Raw genomic sequence first — 20,434 nt, forward strand, 5'->3', positions numbered from 1 at the left:
TTCTTTAATTTACTAAACAGTTTTTAAAATATTTATTAATTTTTGACTTATACATATTTATGATGAGTAGTGAAATGTAGAACAATTTTTATATGTTAATTAATCTCTGGCCTGTACAAGCAAATTCTGCAATTTTTCTTTTAATTAGGCAAAAAAAGTTTGCTGAGACCACAAATTGACATTCCTTCTTTTAGTACCTGTTCTTCATTTTAGGCTTCATTCACACATAGAATGTTTTCATTTTAAGTGTTTTTAAAGTTGAAGAATCTTGAACATAAAGAAACATTTCTCCAAATGAGAGTTGTACTACACATTGGATAAATATAGTCGTCCCTTAACTGAGTCCTTACTAATTTTATTGTGTCACTATTGTGCTGCAAAACCCAGATATGCAATGTAAGGAATAATTTAGAGGCTTTAGAGGCTTAAAATGCCTTGGCACAACTATCATTAAATACATCTCTTTTAACAAGTAAAGAGTGTTTTCGTTGTTGTTGTCGTTTGTTTTTTTGAGATGCAGTCTCACTCTGTCACCCAGGCTGGAGTACAGTGGCGGGATCCCCACTCACTGCAAGCTCCGCTTCCCAGGTTCATGCCATTCTCCTGCCTCGGCCTCCCGAGTAGCTGGGACTAGAGGCGCCCGCCACCACACTCGGCTAAATTTTTTTGTATTTTTAGTAGAGACAGGGTTTCACTGTGTTAGCCAGGATGGTCTCGAGCTCCTGACCTTGTGATCCACCTGCCCCAGCCTCCCAAAGTGCTGGGATTACAGGCGTGAGCCACTGCACCTGGCCAAAAAGAGTATTTTTAAACACTATTCAATAATTATTGATGACATTTTCTTAAACTTGACTAACACTTATTTTCTTCATCTTAGATTTTGATGGATTCAAGCCTTCCTGGCAGCCGTTGGAATATCTCACAAAACTCCATTCTGTGTAACTTGGTGCCTTTGTAGTTCCTCCTTTAATCTTAAAATGCCTCCATGTACAAATTCTTTACAGATCAGGATCATCTGCTTTCTGCCACTTGCTAATACTCTCGGATTCTAGTAATCTTTATTATTTTTTGCTTTTTATATATTACTTGCTTGTATTTCCTTCTTTTTTTAGTTTTCAGCTATCTTTTAAGAGACTGAAAACTAGGGATAATTTATTTTTTTCAGTCTACTTTTAATGTTAGATTCACATAAAAATGTGATGCAATAATATTTTTTAACAGTTTAAAATAAAATGTGTACTTATTTAAAAGCTATCACAAATAATTTTGAAGTTATGTGTATGTATGTAAAATTATATATTTTGAAAATTTCATATGAACTTAAAGTTTTCCTAAGAAGTTTTCAATGCCTTTAATATATTGGTTAATCCAACATGCCTCACTGGTCTGCCACCTTGAATCAAAGAATGCACTATACGTTGAGTCAGATAGCAAGTTGAATTCATCGATCCAATAAAGAAGCTTCTATTTCAGTTTGTGGAATAAGTATAAAGTAATAAGTACCCTATGTGATAAATTCTGTTAACATCAGGAAGCATAAAGGGCTATAAAAGCCCACAGAGAAGAGAAGTTAAATTGGTAGGGAACTAAGGAAGCCTTCAAGAAAAAAATGACATTTGGAGCAGACCTTGAAGGATAGTAGTTAGGGGCTCCCCTGCTACTAAGATATTAAGTACACCTCTAAGACTTTTATGATGACAGGGGGATGACATATTCCAAGGACCTGTATATGTTTATCTTTTTGAAACTTGTGAAAATTCAGTATAGTATGAAAAGGTAGAATGGAATTTTAGAATTTAGAAGTTTAGACAAAAATGTTTAAAATTTTTAACAAATCACTTTTTAAAAGAATGACAATTCTGTTTTTATGTTAATTCATGTGTATTTTCCATTTATTTTTGTCTTTCAAATAGCATATACAATAACTAATGTGTGTTTAATAGATTATACAAATTACTTTTTAATATTTTCATGTTATAGGACAAGAAAAGATATTGAAAAGCTGAAGTGAATATTTTTAAATGAAGAGGGGCTTCCAATGTTCACCTAAAAATGAATGAAGTAGAGCATATAGATCTCCTCCTACTTTCAGCTATTGCCAGGCAGTGGCCAAAGGGAAGTTCAACTCCTTTGTGACTTCTGATAGCAAGAAAGAGCCATAAAAGGTATTTCAATACACTTTCCCATGTTCACACAACAATTATGTCTTCCCCTCTTTCCAAAGAGCTGAGAAAGAAGCACAATGTTTGACCTATGCCCATCTGAAAGGATGATGAAGTTCAGGTTGTGTGAGGACACTAAAAAGTTCAGCAAATTGGCAAAGTGGTCCAAGTTATAGGAAGATTTAGGTCATTTACACTGAACGGGTGCAGCAGAAAAAGACTGGACTAATAGGACAGCTATTGGTATGGGCATTGCCTCAGCAAGGTGGCTATATTAGGCTGGAAGTGAACAAAACTCACAAAAGATCCTTGAATGGAAAGCCAAATCTCACCAAGTGGGAAAGGAAAAGGACAAACATAAGGAAGAAACCATAGAGATGGTGCAAGAATAAAGTAATCTTATACACAACTTTCATTATAAGCTACTAAAAGGAAAAAAAATACAGTAATAACAATGTATTGTTACTAAATATGGCCTGACAGTGACACACCAGGTAAAGATGTTCACTTTTAATGAATCTGTGCGCATATCTGTGAATACACACACACACACACACACATATATGAAAGAAGATTAGTAAAGATTTTTTTAAAAGCATATAATTTTCAGTTCTACAGATATTCCTGGTCAACATAACACATCAACCTCCCTCAGAATTTTGAAAATAGTTATGCTTTTAAAATATGTAATCTTAAATGGGCACAAGCTTTTGTTGGCTCTTGGCCTATTTGCAGTCTTCTTTTTTTTCCACTCACCATCTGAATAATCACATGTACTATAGAATTTTGACAATTTCACCTGTCAGTTCTTTATACTCATGTCTTGAATATTGTAGATTTTACCTCACCAATTGGCTGGGGATACATTAATTGCAATTTGTTTTAAGTGTAATGTTTATACATATTGCTAAAATTTTCAATATAGAGTTGTCACTCTGTGAAGAAATAGAGCCTTCCCGTCCAGATTCTACATCATTCATATATATTTCTCTGAATGTTAAAAATATAAAACAAGGAATGGAAAAAAAAAAAACTTTAAGAAGCATATAATTACAACACTAATTTTATAGATGGGCATACTCAGACTAGGATGTAAATCAAGAATGAAGTGCTCCAAATGTAATTCCTTTTTGACTATTCCACTCTACCTTTTCATACTACACTGAAGTTTCACAACTTTCAAAAGGATACACGTATACAGATCCTCGGAATGTGTCATCCTCCTGTCATCATAAAGTGTTAAAGGTGTACTTTAATATTTTAGTACCAGGGGAGCCCCTAACTACTATTAATTAGCTTTTTGTGCCTAGAGAAGATTTTGTGTGGCTGTTTGTTTTCAGCTACCTTCAGATAGCAAACCATGTCAATATGTCTCTGATTACTTTCTATGAAGAACAGGAAATCAAATGATGTACAGGTGCCAAACATTGAAGAGCTGCTGTAAGCATCACCCTTAGTAAATCAAATTAAATTTGTCAGCTTCTGGGGGCTATTTTCTAAAAATAGTCCCAGATTCATATTTCTTGTAATTAAATTAAAACTAGAAAGCATCAGTTACTTGTAGAAAATGCAAGTTTACACTGGGCACGGTGGCTCACGCCTGTAATCCCAGCACTTTGGGAGGCTGAGGCGGGCAGATCACAAGGTCAGGAGCTCGAGACCATCCTGGCTAACATGGTGAAATCCCGTCTCTACTAAAAATACAAAAAATTAGCCAGGCATGGTGGCAGGCGCCTGTAGTCCCAGCTATTTGGGAGGCTGAGGTGGGAGAATGGCATGAACCCAGGAGGCAGAGCTTGCAGGGAGGCAGAGCTCTTGCAGTGAGCCGAGATTGCCAGGTGTGGGGGCGGGCGCTTGTAGTCCCAGCTACATGGGAGGCTGAGGCAGGAGAATGGCGTGAACCCAGGAGGCGGAGCTTGCAGTGAGCTGAGATCGCACCACTGCACTCCCGCCTGGGAGACAGAGCGAGACTCCGTCTCAAAGAAAAAAAAAAAAGAAAATGCATTTTTAGCCACAAGACATAGATGACAAAACTATCTATAGACATAGCTTTAACATGGTCATTTGATATTAAAAATATCTGAGAAGAGGCCTATAGGTCATGACACAAAAATGATCTATTATGGGGTATGCTGTGTGATGATGCAAAAAATCAGTTAAAAGGCTCATTCTTTTAAACGATGTGCTATTTCAAAGTTGTAGTACCAGATGAAGAAAATTTTGACAAGCAGACTGAGCAATCTGGTATTGTTATTTTTCTAATTAAAATAATAAAGTAGCATTAATTATCAAAACAGTTAACCCTCTCAATAGCTAAAATATGTAAAAACTGACATATCAAAGTTAAATCAGTTGCCATCTTGACAAACAAATAAAGGGAAGCCAAGGCACCCCAGGGAGTAGCACGCAGACCCCATAAAAATGTAGCAGAATTAATGATCAATCATGTTTTGCTGCTATTGGAAAACTGAATATGTGAACAACAGATTTTTGAAATATACTTTGTGTGTGGGATTGTGTTATTAAAAGTAATTTTGAAACCATACTCTTCTCAGTAATAATTAATAAGAACTATAAAGTCCTTCCCTAACCTTATCCTTTAAATTTATCAACTCAAGCAGGTCTGTTGAGTCCTAACCTTCATGCCTCCTTTTAGGGATTCCCAACTGCCTAAAGCATTCTTGCAGTTCTATCTGATCTGTCAACAGCTTTTAATACCAGCATTTTGGGGGATTCTGTTATCCTGTGAAATTTAATCTCACCTATTTAAGCTTGCAGAAAGCACTGGAGGGAATTATTAACAGATTTTTCCTCATCTTCTTAGAGGATAGTGCCGAGTGATTGGCTGGTTTCCCTAAGGACCCATGGCTGAGAAGCACTAGTTTGTCAGTAGCATCCTATTTAGCATGTGTGTGAGGCCACAAGGGAGCTGGAAAGACATTTGGAATCAGAATTACATCAATATGCTGATGATGCCTGCATATCTTCATTTCATCAAACCTATGTCCTTTAGTATTAATGCTTTCTTAGCCAAGATGGAAAGTACCTCCACACAGCACACTGTCTGTGACTCTAATTAGACAGCTGGAAAGCACGTTGATGATACATCAGAATAGTGGACCAGCAACCTCAGCATCACAAGGAAACTTGTTAAAAATGCAAATTCTCAGGCCCACCCCAGACCTATTGAATTAGCAACTCTAGGGACAGGGCCCAGCAATCTGTGTTTAACAAGCCCTCTAGGTGACTTAATGCACCCTAACGTTTAAAAACCTCTACAATGGGATGTGTTTGTCACTACAAGAGTCTGTTAGATGATGTCTCCTACTTTTGTGGATTAAAACATTCCTGAGTCTAATTATATAGTTCTTGGTTACTAACCACATAATATACATGATCTCAAACAATTCCATGTGATATGGTTAAGCTTTGTGTCCCCACTCAACTCTCATTTTGAATTGTAATCTCCATAATCCCCACCTGTCAACGGAGAATCATGGGGGTGGTTCCCCATGCTATTCTCATGATGGTGAGTGAGTTCTCACAGATCTGACGATTGTGTAAGTGGCTCTTCTCTTTTTGCTCAGCACTTCTCCTTCCTGCAACCTTGTGAAGAAAGTACCCTGCTTTCCGTCATGATTATAAGTTTCCTGAGGCCTCCCCAGCCATGCTGAACTGTGAGTCAATTAAATCTCTTTCCTTTATAAATTACCCAGTCTCAGGCAGTTCTTCACAGCAGTATGAAAATGGACTAATACACCATGTTAAATGTAACTGGCTTCTGTCATAATTCATATTTGTCACTCAAGGATAAGAAAACTTTGTATTTTTCTGTATTTCCCTCACTCAAAGAGTGAGAATTAGACTGCACCATTAGACATATACATGCTGACATGCCTAATGGTGAGGCATTTTATTGACAAACCATGTTATTTCCAAATTACACTGAAGAGTCCATGACCATTAAACAACACACATATTTGAGGAAACCTCTAAATGTCCCTGTTCCTCAATCTTCACTGACTCTCAAGTAACCAAATGTGACTGAAGTTTGTACTAGGGGAGACAGCATAGGAGAAAGAAAACAATTACCCAAGAAATTAGGTCCAATATTAAATTCTTCATGTTGGCTAAAAAATATGTCCGAGACCTAACCTTTCAAACCCTGTATCTTGAAGTAGATACATGATATTGGACCTCTACTCTCTTGATTTTCCAGTTTCATGAATGTCAGCACTGCAATATTGTGGCTCCTCTTTTGATGCATACAAAACCAAGCAACGGCCATAAAGGATTAACACTGAAACTTCTATGCATGCCAACGTTCCCAATCCTTACATGGTATTAGCCCTTGTAAGTGAATCAATCCTGAAAACTTTGCATAATCTAATCATATATTACTTATTATTCCATCTCTTTGATAAATTTTGCCTAAACTCATGAGATAAACCTTCAAAGGCCTACGATTATAATATTTATCTAACTTGGAAGGTATTAGCCCCTGTAATGCTAGAAAGCCTTGGATGCTGATTCCATCTAGTAAATGTTCATTCCAAAATTATTTGTTGAATCTTTTATAGGTAGTATCCAATGTGCTAAACAGGGGGAAGGTAAATGTGACCCAGAGAGATGATCATGGCCCTTTCTCTCATGAAGCTCCAAGTCAATTAGTTTTAATATCATATAAAATTTTGGTTAATTGTAAGCTAATAATAAAATAATTCAAACATTCAAACATTTGTTCTTCTAGTTTTAAATAAGACCAGACCCATTTGAGTTCTACTAAGCTCTACTGCAGGCAGGTTACTTATTATCTCAAGGATCTGTTGCTTCTTAACACTTTGGTAATCAAGATTCAGGCAGCTGAGCTCTGGCCTTCTAAGGTGCTATGTCTCTACTCTGATCCTGTGCTTCCTGTAATCTACTCACATTAACCAATAGCTCACTGTTTTACTTAGCCCCTGACTAGCCTCTCTGCTTCTGACGCCACTCGACTACAGCCAATTTTCAGCAGAGTAGCCATTTTAAAATTTAAATCAGAGCTTGGCACATCTCTGTTCAAAGCAGTCCAGTGATTTTTCTCTTTCAATAAGAGTAAAAGCTAAAGGTCTTGTGAATGCCTACAATACATCATCTGGTCTGTCACATTTTCTGTTCTCTCTTACTTTATTCTGATGATATTGACATTTTTTTCTATTCCACAAATCCAGAAGGCTTCCTCAATAAAGTGTGAAGGCATTTAGCTTGGCCTGCAATGTTTATCTCCTGGATGCCTACTTTCCCTCAATTTCTTCATCTCTTTGTTCAAAAATCATCTTATCAGAGAGGTCTTCCAGGGCCACCCTGTTTAAAATTGCAAACCCTGCCTTCTCTTCCACCATACTCCACTCTCACACACTCACTATAGTCCTATATTAATTTTTCTCCACAGTTCTAACTACATTTCAATATACTATTTATGTGACAGTTCATTTGTTTAATTATTGGGTATCCTCTCTCACTAGGTACAAAAGCCACGAGGGCATGAAATTCTAACTGGTTTGCTGACTGTTGTATCTAAATTGCCCAGAATAATACCTGGTACATAACAGATGCTCAATAAATGTAGTTTGAATGAATGAATGAATGAGTAAATAAATTCATACCACTACCCTCTTCTTATCAGGTCTCAGCTTGTTTGCGTCTTAGTTCTACCTAAGACAGAAGAAATAGCCACTATTCATTTCCAGTGACCTTTGCAAATGGAAGATGACTACGATATAAAACATGAAGTAAATTGATATTGCCAATCAGGATCATCTTCCCCTTCCAACCCTCAAGAAGTCACCTTTGGTAATGAAAACTTTTCTAACACTGGAATTAGAAGGATAAGACTTAATATTTAAAATGTTTAGCTCAAAACCTATTTCTGAAGTACAAATTATGTGCCAGGTCCTGTGCTATGCACTGGAATACAAAGACTTAAATGTTTCTTTCTATGTGTAAAAAAAAACCATGATTATACTAATTATTGCCTAAGACAGAATTCCAGAAAAAAAAAAAAAACCCTATGATCATAAGACTACCTTGGATTTTATATATTTAAAAAAAAGTCTAAAAAGGGTAGATTGGATGGAGAAAAGTCCAGAGAATAAACATGGCATTTGAAACTCAGCCATGAACCAGTGGTGACCCTGATATTTTGGTAAGATTAATTTGTAATGTGGGTAATCTACATATGACAAATTACCTATTGACTACAGCTATAATTCTTGCCTAGTACAGAGATTCCAAACATGTTCAGGCATTCCGAAGTAAGTCAAGTTCATAATACTGATTTGATTAAAATGAGTAATTTATCTTTCTATAAATACATTTGGTTCTTGTTCTCAGAACTAACATTCTTTATAAGGTATTATATTTCTCTAATAGCATTAAAATTTGAGAAGTCTGTACTACATGTAAATAGCTGATAACTCACCCAAGACTAGTCACCAGTCACTGGTAAGAATGAAATTATTTTAAACAAGTTATTTTTAGTGTGTTAACCAATTACTAATTTTGAGTAATGCTTATCTTAGAGCTCTTTAAAAATATACATGACACCCTTTTCTTTCTGTTTGCTTCACAAATAATGAACTGACTGAAAGTATGACCAAGGTATACATCTTAGAATGCAGCTTGTAAATTGGCTTACGGAAAATCCCGAATATGTCTTATTACCACATTCTTCTAATATGCATATATTTTGTGAAGAGTACCTACTATTCAGGATATAGAAGACTTAGCACTTTCCATTGTTACTAGCTAAATAGAATACATTTCAAACACATTAATACTAACAAGAAGCACTTGAATATTGACAAAGATTAAATTTCTCATTTTATCCAAATTACTATTACAAATTTTCTTTTACTTGGAATGTCTGAATTAGAAAAGAAACAATTATGTGTAGCCCCGAAATTTTTAAACATGAATTTGACAATTTCAAGATTCTAGCGATTTAAGCAGTAACAGTTTAATCTCCTAAAATCTGTTGGAGTACAACTCCATATTTTCTGAAGGTTCCATTTTACCTCCTCAGGGACAGCTCTTATATTAACAAAGCCTTTTCTGAAGACGATGAACACACGGCGAGCTCCACAACGTAGAGCGGATGTTGCACAGTCAAAGGCAGTGTCTCCAGCTCCAAGTACAATCACGACTCCCCGTATCGATGGCAATGGAGAGTGACAAGCGCACATTCCTGAATGATGAAAGGAAAACCCCATTTTCAAGTAGAGAAACCATTTCTGCATGACAGCTCCAAAGATACTTGTACTCAAAGCAGTGTAAAATTGCATCTTGCAGTTTTCCAGGATGAAGTGTCACTATCAAATTATTCTGCTTCATTGAAAGACAGTTTTATTCCCATTTTAAAAATACGCTCATATATGTAATTTCATAGTCAGTACCTTTAGTTTCTTTTTTCTTCTAGAATTCCTACAACACATTTCAGGAGTTTAGGTCATAACAGACTGGAATCAATCAATTAAAACTCTCTTTGTCAAAATTGTGACATCTATCTTTAACTTAGCATAATTAAGTTTCTTTTTGCTAGAAGTAAAAAGTGATCCTTATGATCTGTGTTAACAGTTTGCAATATTTCATTATAATACATTTTTAATATATTACCTTATATGATTTCTAACACATACCTCTGTTATATATTTTGTTAACTTTGAATATTAACATGCTGAATAAGTGTCCTTTATGTAACTGAAGAATTTCTGAGAACTATTTTCTTGAAATAGTTCAAATAAACCTTTCTCCCTTTCACTGCTTTCCTCGGGTTTTGTTTGTGAAATTGGGCAGTAAAAGAAATATGACTTTCTAAGCATCCATTTCTCAAAGTCATCTCTATTAAGATTTGGTGTCCATATGAAGATCCTTGTAAAAAAAGTAAAATACAAATATTCTTTATGTGTTAGGTAGCACTGTATAATCAGATTAAATAAAACTGTTCATAAGATAAATTACTATAATTTTTGAAAGGTACCAAGAATAGAATAAACCTATAATTTCAATAAGTGTAATCATTTTGCTCGGAAGATTTTGTATTTGGGACACTCTGTAATTTTCGAATATAAGCTAGGTGCACTATGACCTCCCTCAGAAAGAGTTTCAGACATACAAACATCCATTTCTACTGGGAGGAAGAAGGTGGAGAGGGCATGCATCTTTAGCTTTAGCTGTAAACTTCTGAAAAATAATTTAACATAGAATGTTTCTTACTGTTTTAAGTTCTGGGAGAAGCCTAAAAGTTTGTATCATTTCTACATGTAATTACTGTAGGAATAGCTGTGGCTCAGAACTCTTTAAAAACATATGTTTGAAGGATTTAGATTATCTAGCTTTGGATAAAATATTACAATTTTCCCCTAAGACAATGACTCCGGTCAAGCCAAAGCAAGGTACAGCCTTCATTCAGGTGGTTCTTCTTGGGGTGTATAAAGTGATAGGGTGTCTCTCAAAGTATTTTATTTTAACTTCATAAAATAACTGTTTAAGACAAGACAGTCAAACTTTCTGCCTGTGTAGGTACAAATCATGTAAGATATGTGAGGATTCATCCTATTTTAAAATAGTTCCCAAACTGAAGGTAATGCCATTTCTTTGAAAAACATCTTCCAATGTTTGTTAAGGACTTGCTTACCTCGAAGCAATTTTTCATGATGTAGTTTAGACATATATATATCACAGTGAAAACTCCTTATGATGATGCTTTATTGGAAGAATGAACAAACAGACGATTCTGGCAAACTGTTATATCTGGACTTTTTTAAAAAAACCTCTACATTGAGGTATTAGGCAAGGATGAGTGTGAGATCTGAACAATGTGCTGCTGAGCTTGATCTTGATATTAATTTATAATACATAAAATAGCATACTCACTATTAAGCATAAAAGACAATATGTTATACCTGCTTTACTGCCTTTGGCTACAAGTGGCAAAAAGTCTTTGGATGTGTAAAACCCCTGGTCCCGCGTCAGGCCTTGGAAGATGGCATCTTTATTGGGTTCTGGCAAACCTAATTAATCAAATTTATAAAATATCATTAACAGGAGGAGGAGCTTTTCCTACTAGATTTTAAAACAAAAAAGAAAACTTTGATATTTGAAACAATGTTGTTCTTACAGGAAAACATCTGTAAGCAAATCTAAAATGTACATAACACAGTCTAACAGATCTCAGAGTATATCTTGTATATCTTTAATATATAATCAAGTACACATCATAAATCACACATTAACGTATACCTGTAAATTTATGGAAACATACCATGTATATATACAGATAAATATATATAACATTATAGGGAAAATCAGGTTATATTCTTTCCTCATGTCATAAATAAGTCAGTTTCAGTTATATTAAAGTACTAAATATAAAAGAAACTTTAAAAATGGGTACATATTTATCTAATTCCTGAATAAGTAAAATCATTTCTTTTTTAATGAAGGAAAAAGTTAAAGGAAAAAATAATGTGTTTTGCCACAATAATTCAACCACTGCTAAATTTCAAAAATATAAATGAATTAAAATGAAAATTATTAACCAGGAAAATGTTTTAATAATTAAATGTCTTTACTGTATAAAAAGTTTCTCAAAATCAGTAAGGAACATATTAGCTTTTCAATGGAAACATAAAGAATAATAAAAATTGGGAGAAAAAAATATAAATCACTTATTAGCACTAAAAATATTAACTCCATGAAGTCAGTAAACTGCAAATTAAAAGAATAAAATTATAACTTCCCTATAAAAAGAAAAATATTTAAGAAAATTAAACTATACAGCAAGGGTAGACATGGAACTTGTCATACTCTTTTGGTGGAAATATACATTGGTATTCAATATCTAGAAAACAGTTTTAAATCTATTTTTAGAAAATACTGACATATGCAAATAAAGGTTTAATGCACAAAAATGATTAATACAGAAAGAGTAAAATAAGATGAGAGAGTACCAGAATGTCAGGCGAATGAAGAAATTAGTTTTACCATATAAAAGAAAAAGACAACAGAACAGCGAATATTTGAGAAACATGGTATAAGATTGTAATCAAAATACAGTCTTAAACAAACCTGCAGGATTCAAAACTCTGTACAATTCAAATTTTGTAAAAAGAGTATTAATATAAACCATGTAATCGAAACAGAGATCATTTCTGCTGGTGGTATTAAGGATATTCCAATTTTTATTATTTCCTTATTTTCCAAATTTTCTACATTGTGCATATATCAACTATAAATTAGTAAATTCTTACCAAAACCTCGAAAGGAAAATGAGTAGCAGAGTAAATTTTTTCCAAAGTGTAAATGAAGCACATCTTATAGCAGTCACCCCATCCAAGGCAAGTAGAGAAATAATTCATCTCAATTCCATAAAAGCAGGGGGAAATACGTAGTTTTATTTTATTACTAAGACTCATTCTACCAATGGGTCATTCTAGAGAGGTAGGAGTTTATTTTACAATGAAATGAATGGCCATGGACATTTGCTGGTAGATACAGAGTAATAAGCATAGCTCAAGGATGACTTTTGTCATATGAGATAAGGCGGATGCCATATCTGATCTGAAAGCTAAAGGTTTTTGTGGATTGTATGTAATCAGCAACAAACTACCATTGTCTCTTCAGATTAAACCAAACATTTTTCTTCCCCATTGAGCACCCCCTGAACCTCCTTTTCCAGAACATTTGCTTATAAATTAGTATAAAAGACCTTTTGCTTTCAAAATGATTTCCATTATGTAGTAGGATAGTTAGGGGAGCCACCTCACCTTCCTTTGCCTCAGCTTCTCTGTGAAGGAAATAGGGATAAGAACGTTTCTTCCTTTTATGATATAAAAAGGTATATTAGTAACAGAAATGAGTATATAAATGGGTGGCTGTTTATGTGATTCTTTTAGAAAACCTGGGGTGGAGAGATGGGGTTGGTAAAAATAGCTGAATATGTTCTTGAAGGCTCTCCAATGACAAAATGATTTCTTCTCAAATCTATTAAAAGAAGACTGAAGTAAGGGCAACATTTGACTATTCAAACCAACATATACATATGCTACATATGATTAGTTTTTCTTTGCACGTTATTTAGCCACACCCCAAGTCACACATAGAGCCTCAAGGTCCACAGAGCCCTCCTCTTCTACCTGGATGACAGGTCATCCCTTTTGGCCAAGGACAGTGCATCTGAAGGTCTCCTTGTGGATACTTTGATAGCCTATGCTAATCATAATGCTGTGGGATAATGAGAAGCAGGGATTTTGTCAGCAGACAGACTTTGGTATGAATCCTTCCCCTCTCATTTACCAGTTCTGCGATCTTGTATAAGTTCCTGTGAAGGTTAGGTTTAGGTGTCAACTTGGCTAAGCTATAATACCCGTTAATCAAACACTAAGGTAGGTGTTGCTGGGAAAGCCTTTTGTTGATGTGATTAATATCTACAACCACTTGACTTTAAGGAGATTGCCTCAATAATGTGGGTGGGCCCTATCCAATCAATTAATCAAAAGGCCTTAACAACAAAATTGTGGTTTCCCTGAGAAAGAAGAAACTCTGTCTTAAGTCTGCACAATCAGCTCCTACTTGGGAGCTCCAGTCTCCTGTCCTGCCCTAAGGAGTTGGACTTACCAGCTCCCATAAATAAATAGCCCAATTCTCTAAAATAAGTCATCTCTATCAATCCATCTGTCCATCCTACTAATTATGTTTTTCTGGAGAACCCTGAAATTGAGTTTCTTAATCTGACCTGATTTTCCACTACTTCATTTATAAAAAGAGAGATAATAATTATACTTCTCTCATGGATGTGAGATTTTCTAAAAAAAATACTAAAAATATTATAAAATTATGAAAATATTAAAAATATATCTATATGGATAAATCATATTATATATAATTGAGACCTGGTACATCGTGAATACTCATTAAACATTAGCTATTAATATTAAGATAGGTTTATTCTGTAATTTATCAATTATTTCATACCTCATATTGCATGGCAAGGAAGGAATAAAAGCTTATATCAAAATAAAGTATTAAACCTTAGCAAATGTAAATAAAGTTCTACAAGGAAAGAAAAATGAGGCAACCTTAAGTGAAATATGAAAGAAAATGAAACTTGCAAATACTCATCTATCAAAGGAAGACTTCTCTGAGAGTAGGTGGCATATTAATAAATAAGGTATGTGTCTATACCAGGATGATTTCAAAATGACACTGAAATGACTTTTTAATTCGCCTTTCAGTGTGAAAAAGAGAGTTTATGAATAAAGATGAATTGACAAAGATTTGACAAACAAAACAGGTCAGCGTAGTAGATACGCATAGTTTTTGTCTTTCAAGGAGGCCAAATAGTTTGTTTCTTTAGAATAGTTATTTAAGTTGTTGGTGTTTTAGCATGCATTTATACAAAGGAACACCTCTTTAAGAACTATTTTTAAATGGTGATTTTCAAGTTCTCTGAAAAAGAAGGGAGGGAGGGTGTGAGGGAGGGAGGGAGGGAAGGAGGGAGGGAGGAAGGAAAGAAGGAAGGAAGGAAGGAAAGAAGGAAGGAAGGAAAGAAGGAATCGAGGAAGGAAGGAAGGAAGGAAGGAAGGAAGGAAGGAAGGAAGGAAGGAAGGAAGGAAGGAAGGAAGGAAGGAAGGAAGGGAGGGAGGGATGAAGGGAGGGAGGAAGGATCCTGCTTATGTTACAGAAAATTTAAATTAACTTTTATCGACTACAGACACTACTCTAAATGCCTGGCCCTCAGGTTTATTATATAACCCATTTTAATTCTCAAAATAATTGTATGAGACAACTGATGTTATTATCCACATTTTAAATATCAGGAAATTGAGGCATACAGGGATTAAATAACGCTGCTGAAGGATCACAGAACATGTAAGCAGCAGTGCCAATTTCTAACATGGACACTGGTTGTAGAGTCTATGTTATGAGTTCAAAATGGCTGCTTTTTTCATGTGTAAGGTTATAACTAGGCCAGGTTATAAAGTGAAGCTACATAACCAGTCGTATCTAAAGTAATCACTCAACATGTATGTATTAAGTTTCTCTACAAGGCTGCAGATATGCACACCTCACAGGATGTGCCTGCAGCCAGGTTCCAATCTAGTGACAGAGAAAGACCAGCTGCTTCTCTTGTGGGCATTTTTGTTTGGTGATTATTTTCTCCAGTACAATTCCTTTCTGAAATGTTTTCCTTCTTAAGTGAACTCCTCTTGGGTATATGCTGGTTATTTTTCACTGTTTGATATTCTTTGAAATGTGTATCCTTGCTTTGTTGCCAAAGCACCTCCCTCTGGAACAACTACAGAATAAATAACAGCAGTATATATAGTAAATTCTTTCCTTGTGCTCACATAAAGTTTTGCACCTTCGGTTAATATGAACAAGATATTAGATGTTCTGTCACATATTAAAATCTAGTAAGTAATAAAGGAGAAAAAAAGTTTTTAAGGCTTGCTTTCATAGCTATGGTAGGGCATGTTTAAGAATTACTCAGATTCTATAATGTCTGCTTGTGTCACTTCACCAAGCCACTTGTTTAGTGTTAAATGAATGATGCAAGCACTTGTGCAATGCTTCTTGTTCTTGAAAGGATTCACTTGAATGACAGCTAAGCCATCATGAGAAAGACAGTCATCTTTGGAGACAGCCTCACAAATCCCAGGAGTGAAGAAGATAGCACAGACCACTGAGAAACTACCTCAGGTCCCCGGCCAAAGGTTGTGGATCACAGAAATGAGTGGTGCTGGCCGGTCACGGTGGCTCACGCCTGTAATCCCAGCACTTTGGGAGGCCAAGGTGGGTGGATCACTTGAGGTCAGGAATTCGAGATCAGCCTGACCCACGGCGAAAACCCATCTCTACTAAAAATACAAAAATTAGCTGGGAGTGGTGGCTCATGCCTGTAATCCCAGCTATTCCAGAGGCTCAGGCACAAGAGTCGCTGCACCTGGAAGGCGGAGGTTGCAGTGAGCTGAGATTGCACCACTGCACTCCAGCCTGCGTGACAGAGTGAAACTTTGTCTCAAAAAAACAAAAACAAAAAGAAATGGACAATGTTCTAGTATACTGAACTCTAAAGGAAGACCAATTCTTATTATTTCACACAGGGGCTTTTTCAGTGAAACTTTGGTAGACAAAACAACACTGATTATGTCACTACTCTCAAGTTCTCTGGATGAAATCAGTAAAATGTAGCAGATGGCAAATATCATAAGTTTTTCACCTTCCAAAGTACTTTTGTATGTGAGATCTCACATGTTATGTTACTCAGTCCTTATTTTCTAATGCTGGCTTGGGAATGGTGCTGCATTAGGGACAGTATTAAAATATACAGATTACACATGTATTTATAGAATAAACTAGGCTAACTTCCCCCTCTGTCTTAGTAAAAGAAAAATCCATGTAACAATTTTTGTCTTTATTTTTGTTCATTAAATCTTATAAAATATCTTACGGCCAACTGACCTATTTCTACAATTATTTGTAAACAGTATACTGGATAGGACTAAAATTTCTGAAGTCGGACTTCCTGCATTAAAATTCTAATTCCAGCACTTACTAGCTATTATGACCTTGGCCAAATAAATTACTCTTTCTGGGCAACAGCAGCCTCATCATAGAACTGTTGGGAGAATTAACACAAAAAACAGGTATATAAAGCTCTTTTCATAGATGTTAAATAAATGTTTCCTTTTATTTTCATTTGCTTCCTTAAAGCCTTTGCTTGATTTAATGAAATGATACATTTGAGTAGATATAAGTTAAATGATCATCTAATCCATGATATACACAGTTAATATTATTACACATTTAAGTGGTCAGTATTAGATAGGCAGTATCACAGTCCATGAAACTTAGCATCTTTGGCTAAAATGAAAGGCTATAACCACATAAGAGTATTATTCTAACTTCATTCATTCTATAGACTACAATGAACTCTAACTACAAGAGCATCAAAACAAGGAAAGTATTAATAGCAAGATAAAGCCCACTCCTGTTCAAAGTGTCATTCACATTGGAGCATTAAGAACAAAACCATGTCTCAGACAGCACTGACCTAAGAGTCTAAAGAACTGGGTTCTAATCACATTATTTCCATTTTCTAACTGTACTTGAATAAAATTGCTTAATCCTGTGGCTCTCAAATTCCTTGATTTTAGAATGCAGACAACCCTGCTTACTAAATAGGGTTCTTCTGAAAATTAAGTAGAAAAGTGCATATAAAGCATTCTGGTAAATCTAATATAACATTAAAATGTAAGTCATTATTACTGTCTTGGGTAAAATATAAGAACTATGGGGGAAAAAGGCTTATATGATAAAGAGATTCATACTAAACACTTTCAAATAAAGAAAATATTGCAATTAATCATAAGAAGCCATTTGGGTGGCTAGATACAGGATGTGTAAAAGTAGGTAGAAAATCATAAATATATGTTATCTATGTATGTATGCATTTATTTATGTATTAGAGAAGATAAGCTATTCCTGATTCAAGCGCTAGCAGTTGAGATGACAATATGGAAGTAAAATATTCCTTTCAAGGGCCTAACTAAGCATGTTGCAATTCCACAATGGATTATAAAATGTTTCATCTGTCACTTAAAGATCACTCAAAGGATTTATGTCTTACTTCTAAGGGACAATAGTGCCATATGGGTTATCATACTAGGATCTATATATTGATAAGAAAGAGAATAGATCAATGATGGCCTGTTGTGGTTCTTTTGTCAATAAAATTCCCCATCTTCTTCCCTATGTGCCACTGTAAATACGTTTAGTACTGAGTGTTCAGACTGAATTTAGGAAAAAAAATGGAGTGATTCAATATAATACATATGAAATTAGATCACCATGCATCACAATAATATTCATTTCATTGATTTTTGAAATCCCCATTAAACATCTGTTTCATATAACTGATGTCTATATTTTCTCTAAATGTGACCACACACATTAACTGTGCGTATCACACAATTGGTTAGAGAATAACAAGAAGATTTTTTAAAATGTTATGAATGGAGACACCATTTCAAATAATTTTTCCCATTACACAAGATTTTTTTTGTACAGCAGTTTATAACAATAAGTCCAGAACAAAGTGGATTATGGAGTATTATTATATAATATTGAAAATCTGATGCATGTTGAACTTCTATTTGTATTTAATGTATAAAACAGTACAATTTTAAAAAGCACTAGAAAAGAGAAAATAACCAAAGAATTTTTACGAAGTTATAAAGTATTTCAATTGGCTTCTATACTTCATATAGAAAACACACAAATTCTATCATGCCAATGTAACTACTTCATATAACTTCATATTAGAATTTACTATCAGACTCCAATGTAGAATATCTACAGCTGAGAAAGGATATGAACATATTCTTTACAACAAAGCAATGCATGTATTAAGAAGTGTAAGTACACATGAAATGAATTGAATTTGAACGGCTGAAATTCTTATAGAGGATTTTTTTTTATCTGTAATAAATGTCCAGTGATCTAATATAAACAAAATGAGAGTATGGGTTCACCATGCATTTTTGGTCTCATACTTTTTACTTCCTTTATACATCTGGAAAAAATATATACAGAGATTTTATTTTGTTTAATGAAATAATGGTTTTCTTTACAGAGATGGATAAAATATCCTTGAGTATACTGTAGTTTCGTAACAAATCACGTGTATACTTAGGATCTGTTGCAACTTTTCTTCTATCTATAGGACGTTTTGACACAATCAGAACAACAAACCCTTTGAACAAAAAAAAAGAACATTTTGTTTCATTATTATTTTATAATATTCCAATTTGCTTATAATTAGTAGAAGTTATTGTAATAATTGAAATTACACTTTAATGTAAGCATTTGGTTTAGTTAAAACATTTCTAGAAAAGATGTTAATGTAATTTCATATTTCAGCCATACATTTATCCTCATTACTCTGCTTTATGTTATTATTTATTAAAGTATACTTTGTCTCTTGAGCCTTTTCTCTTTTCTTTTTCTTTATTTCTCTCCCTTCTATTTTCTCTGTTTCTTTTTCTCATTTGGCTTTTGTTATAGAACAATTTCCTTAAATTTTAATCTCCACATTGTAAAGTAAGGGTAAGCAAAAATCTCAAACAATATGCCTCAGGCAAATATTTTTTTCCTTAATGATTGGAGTTCTTAGATAGTGTTAAGAAATTACTGCTTAGGACTGTGTAAGTATACTATATCCCAAAGTAAAGAAATCATTAATAATAAAATACTAAAAAGGAACAGTTATATTACAAAATAAATCTACCAGGCTTACAAAGAAAACAAATTTGCAACAGCCACCTGCTGTGGAGATGAGGCAGTAATCTCAACAGCAGGAAATAAAAGGGAAGAGAGGAGAAAAATACAAAAGCACAGACATTAAAAAAGTAATTAAAACACTTATCTCCATCGACATACATAACGGAAAAAAACCCTCAACCAACCACCTAAAAACATACTCTATTGAACTGCACAGTAGGAAACAGCATTAAAGCTGCCACCATAAACACACATTCTGTAGAAGGAAGAAGACCCCTTTAAAAATATAATTTCAAAAGTATTACTAATGTGTTAATCACCAGTAAATGTACCTCACATTCATTGTATTAGTTACTTTCTGGAAGGTGTTTTTAAAAATTGTACTTTCATATTTTTTACTCAAGTAAGTTCTTAAATACAGGCACTGAAAACCCCTTTATCAGTAATTGTTCTAGCAAATAATATAATCACATTGTGAGACTGAAATATTCTCTATTTGAAAAACTTTATGTAATAATTGTTAATATACCATGCATTTTGATAATGCATTTAAACAGTTTCCTTTGAAATAAACTGGCCTTTGCTATAGTACTGGAATAAAATAAGGTGAAACACAATGTATGAGTTAGGGTCATGGATTAAAATGGAAATGAAAGCTAAAAATCATTCTGAATTACTCATGTATGCTCTGGCCTTCAGAGCTCTGCAAAGTGAAACAATGCAAGACTGAGGAAGCAAGTGGCAGGCTTTAAAATAAAGAACATGTAGCCAGTGCGCTTGTGACTCTCTTAGCTGCTGGAACTTGTTTTCTACATCTATGCGATTTTCTCCAAGCATATATGTGAAACAATGGAGAGCTGCTCAGTTCAGAATGATATGATCTCTCTAGTGAGATCTTGACTCTGTTACTTATATAGCTATACATAAGCATAAATAATTAAACTTAAAGC

General features: G+C 34.4%; 1 protein-coding gene across 1 annotated transcript in view; it reads right to left on the reverse strand.

Moving 5' to 3' along the window:
* DPYD (dihydropyrimidine dehydrogenase) overlaps positions 1-20,434 on the reverse strand; it is an 849,957-nt gene that overhangs the window by 496,244 nt on the left and 333,279 nt on the right. The window contains exons 9-10 of the mRNA XM_025405641.1: positions 11,105-11,212; positions 9,218-9,387 (exon numbers count right to left, since the gene is read on the reverse strand). Of these exons, the coding sequence (XP_025261426.1) occupies positions 9,218-9,387; positions 11,105-11,212 (278 nt within the window). The remainder of the gene's footprint in view (positions 1-9,217; positions 9,388-11,104; positions 11,213-20,434) is intronic.

The sequence above is a fragment of the Theropithecus gelada genome, chromosome 1 (genome assembly GCF_003255815.1).
Source record: "Theropithecus gelada isolate Dixy chromosome 1, Tgel_1.0, whole genome shotgun sequence".
NCBI lineage: Eukaryota > Metazoa > Chordata > Mammalia > Primates > Cercopithecidae > Theropithecus > Theropithecus gelada.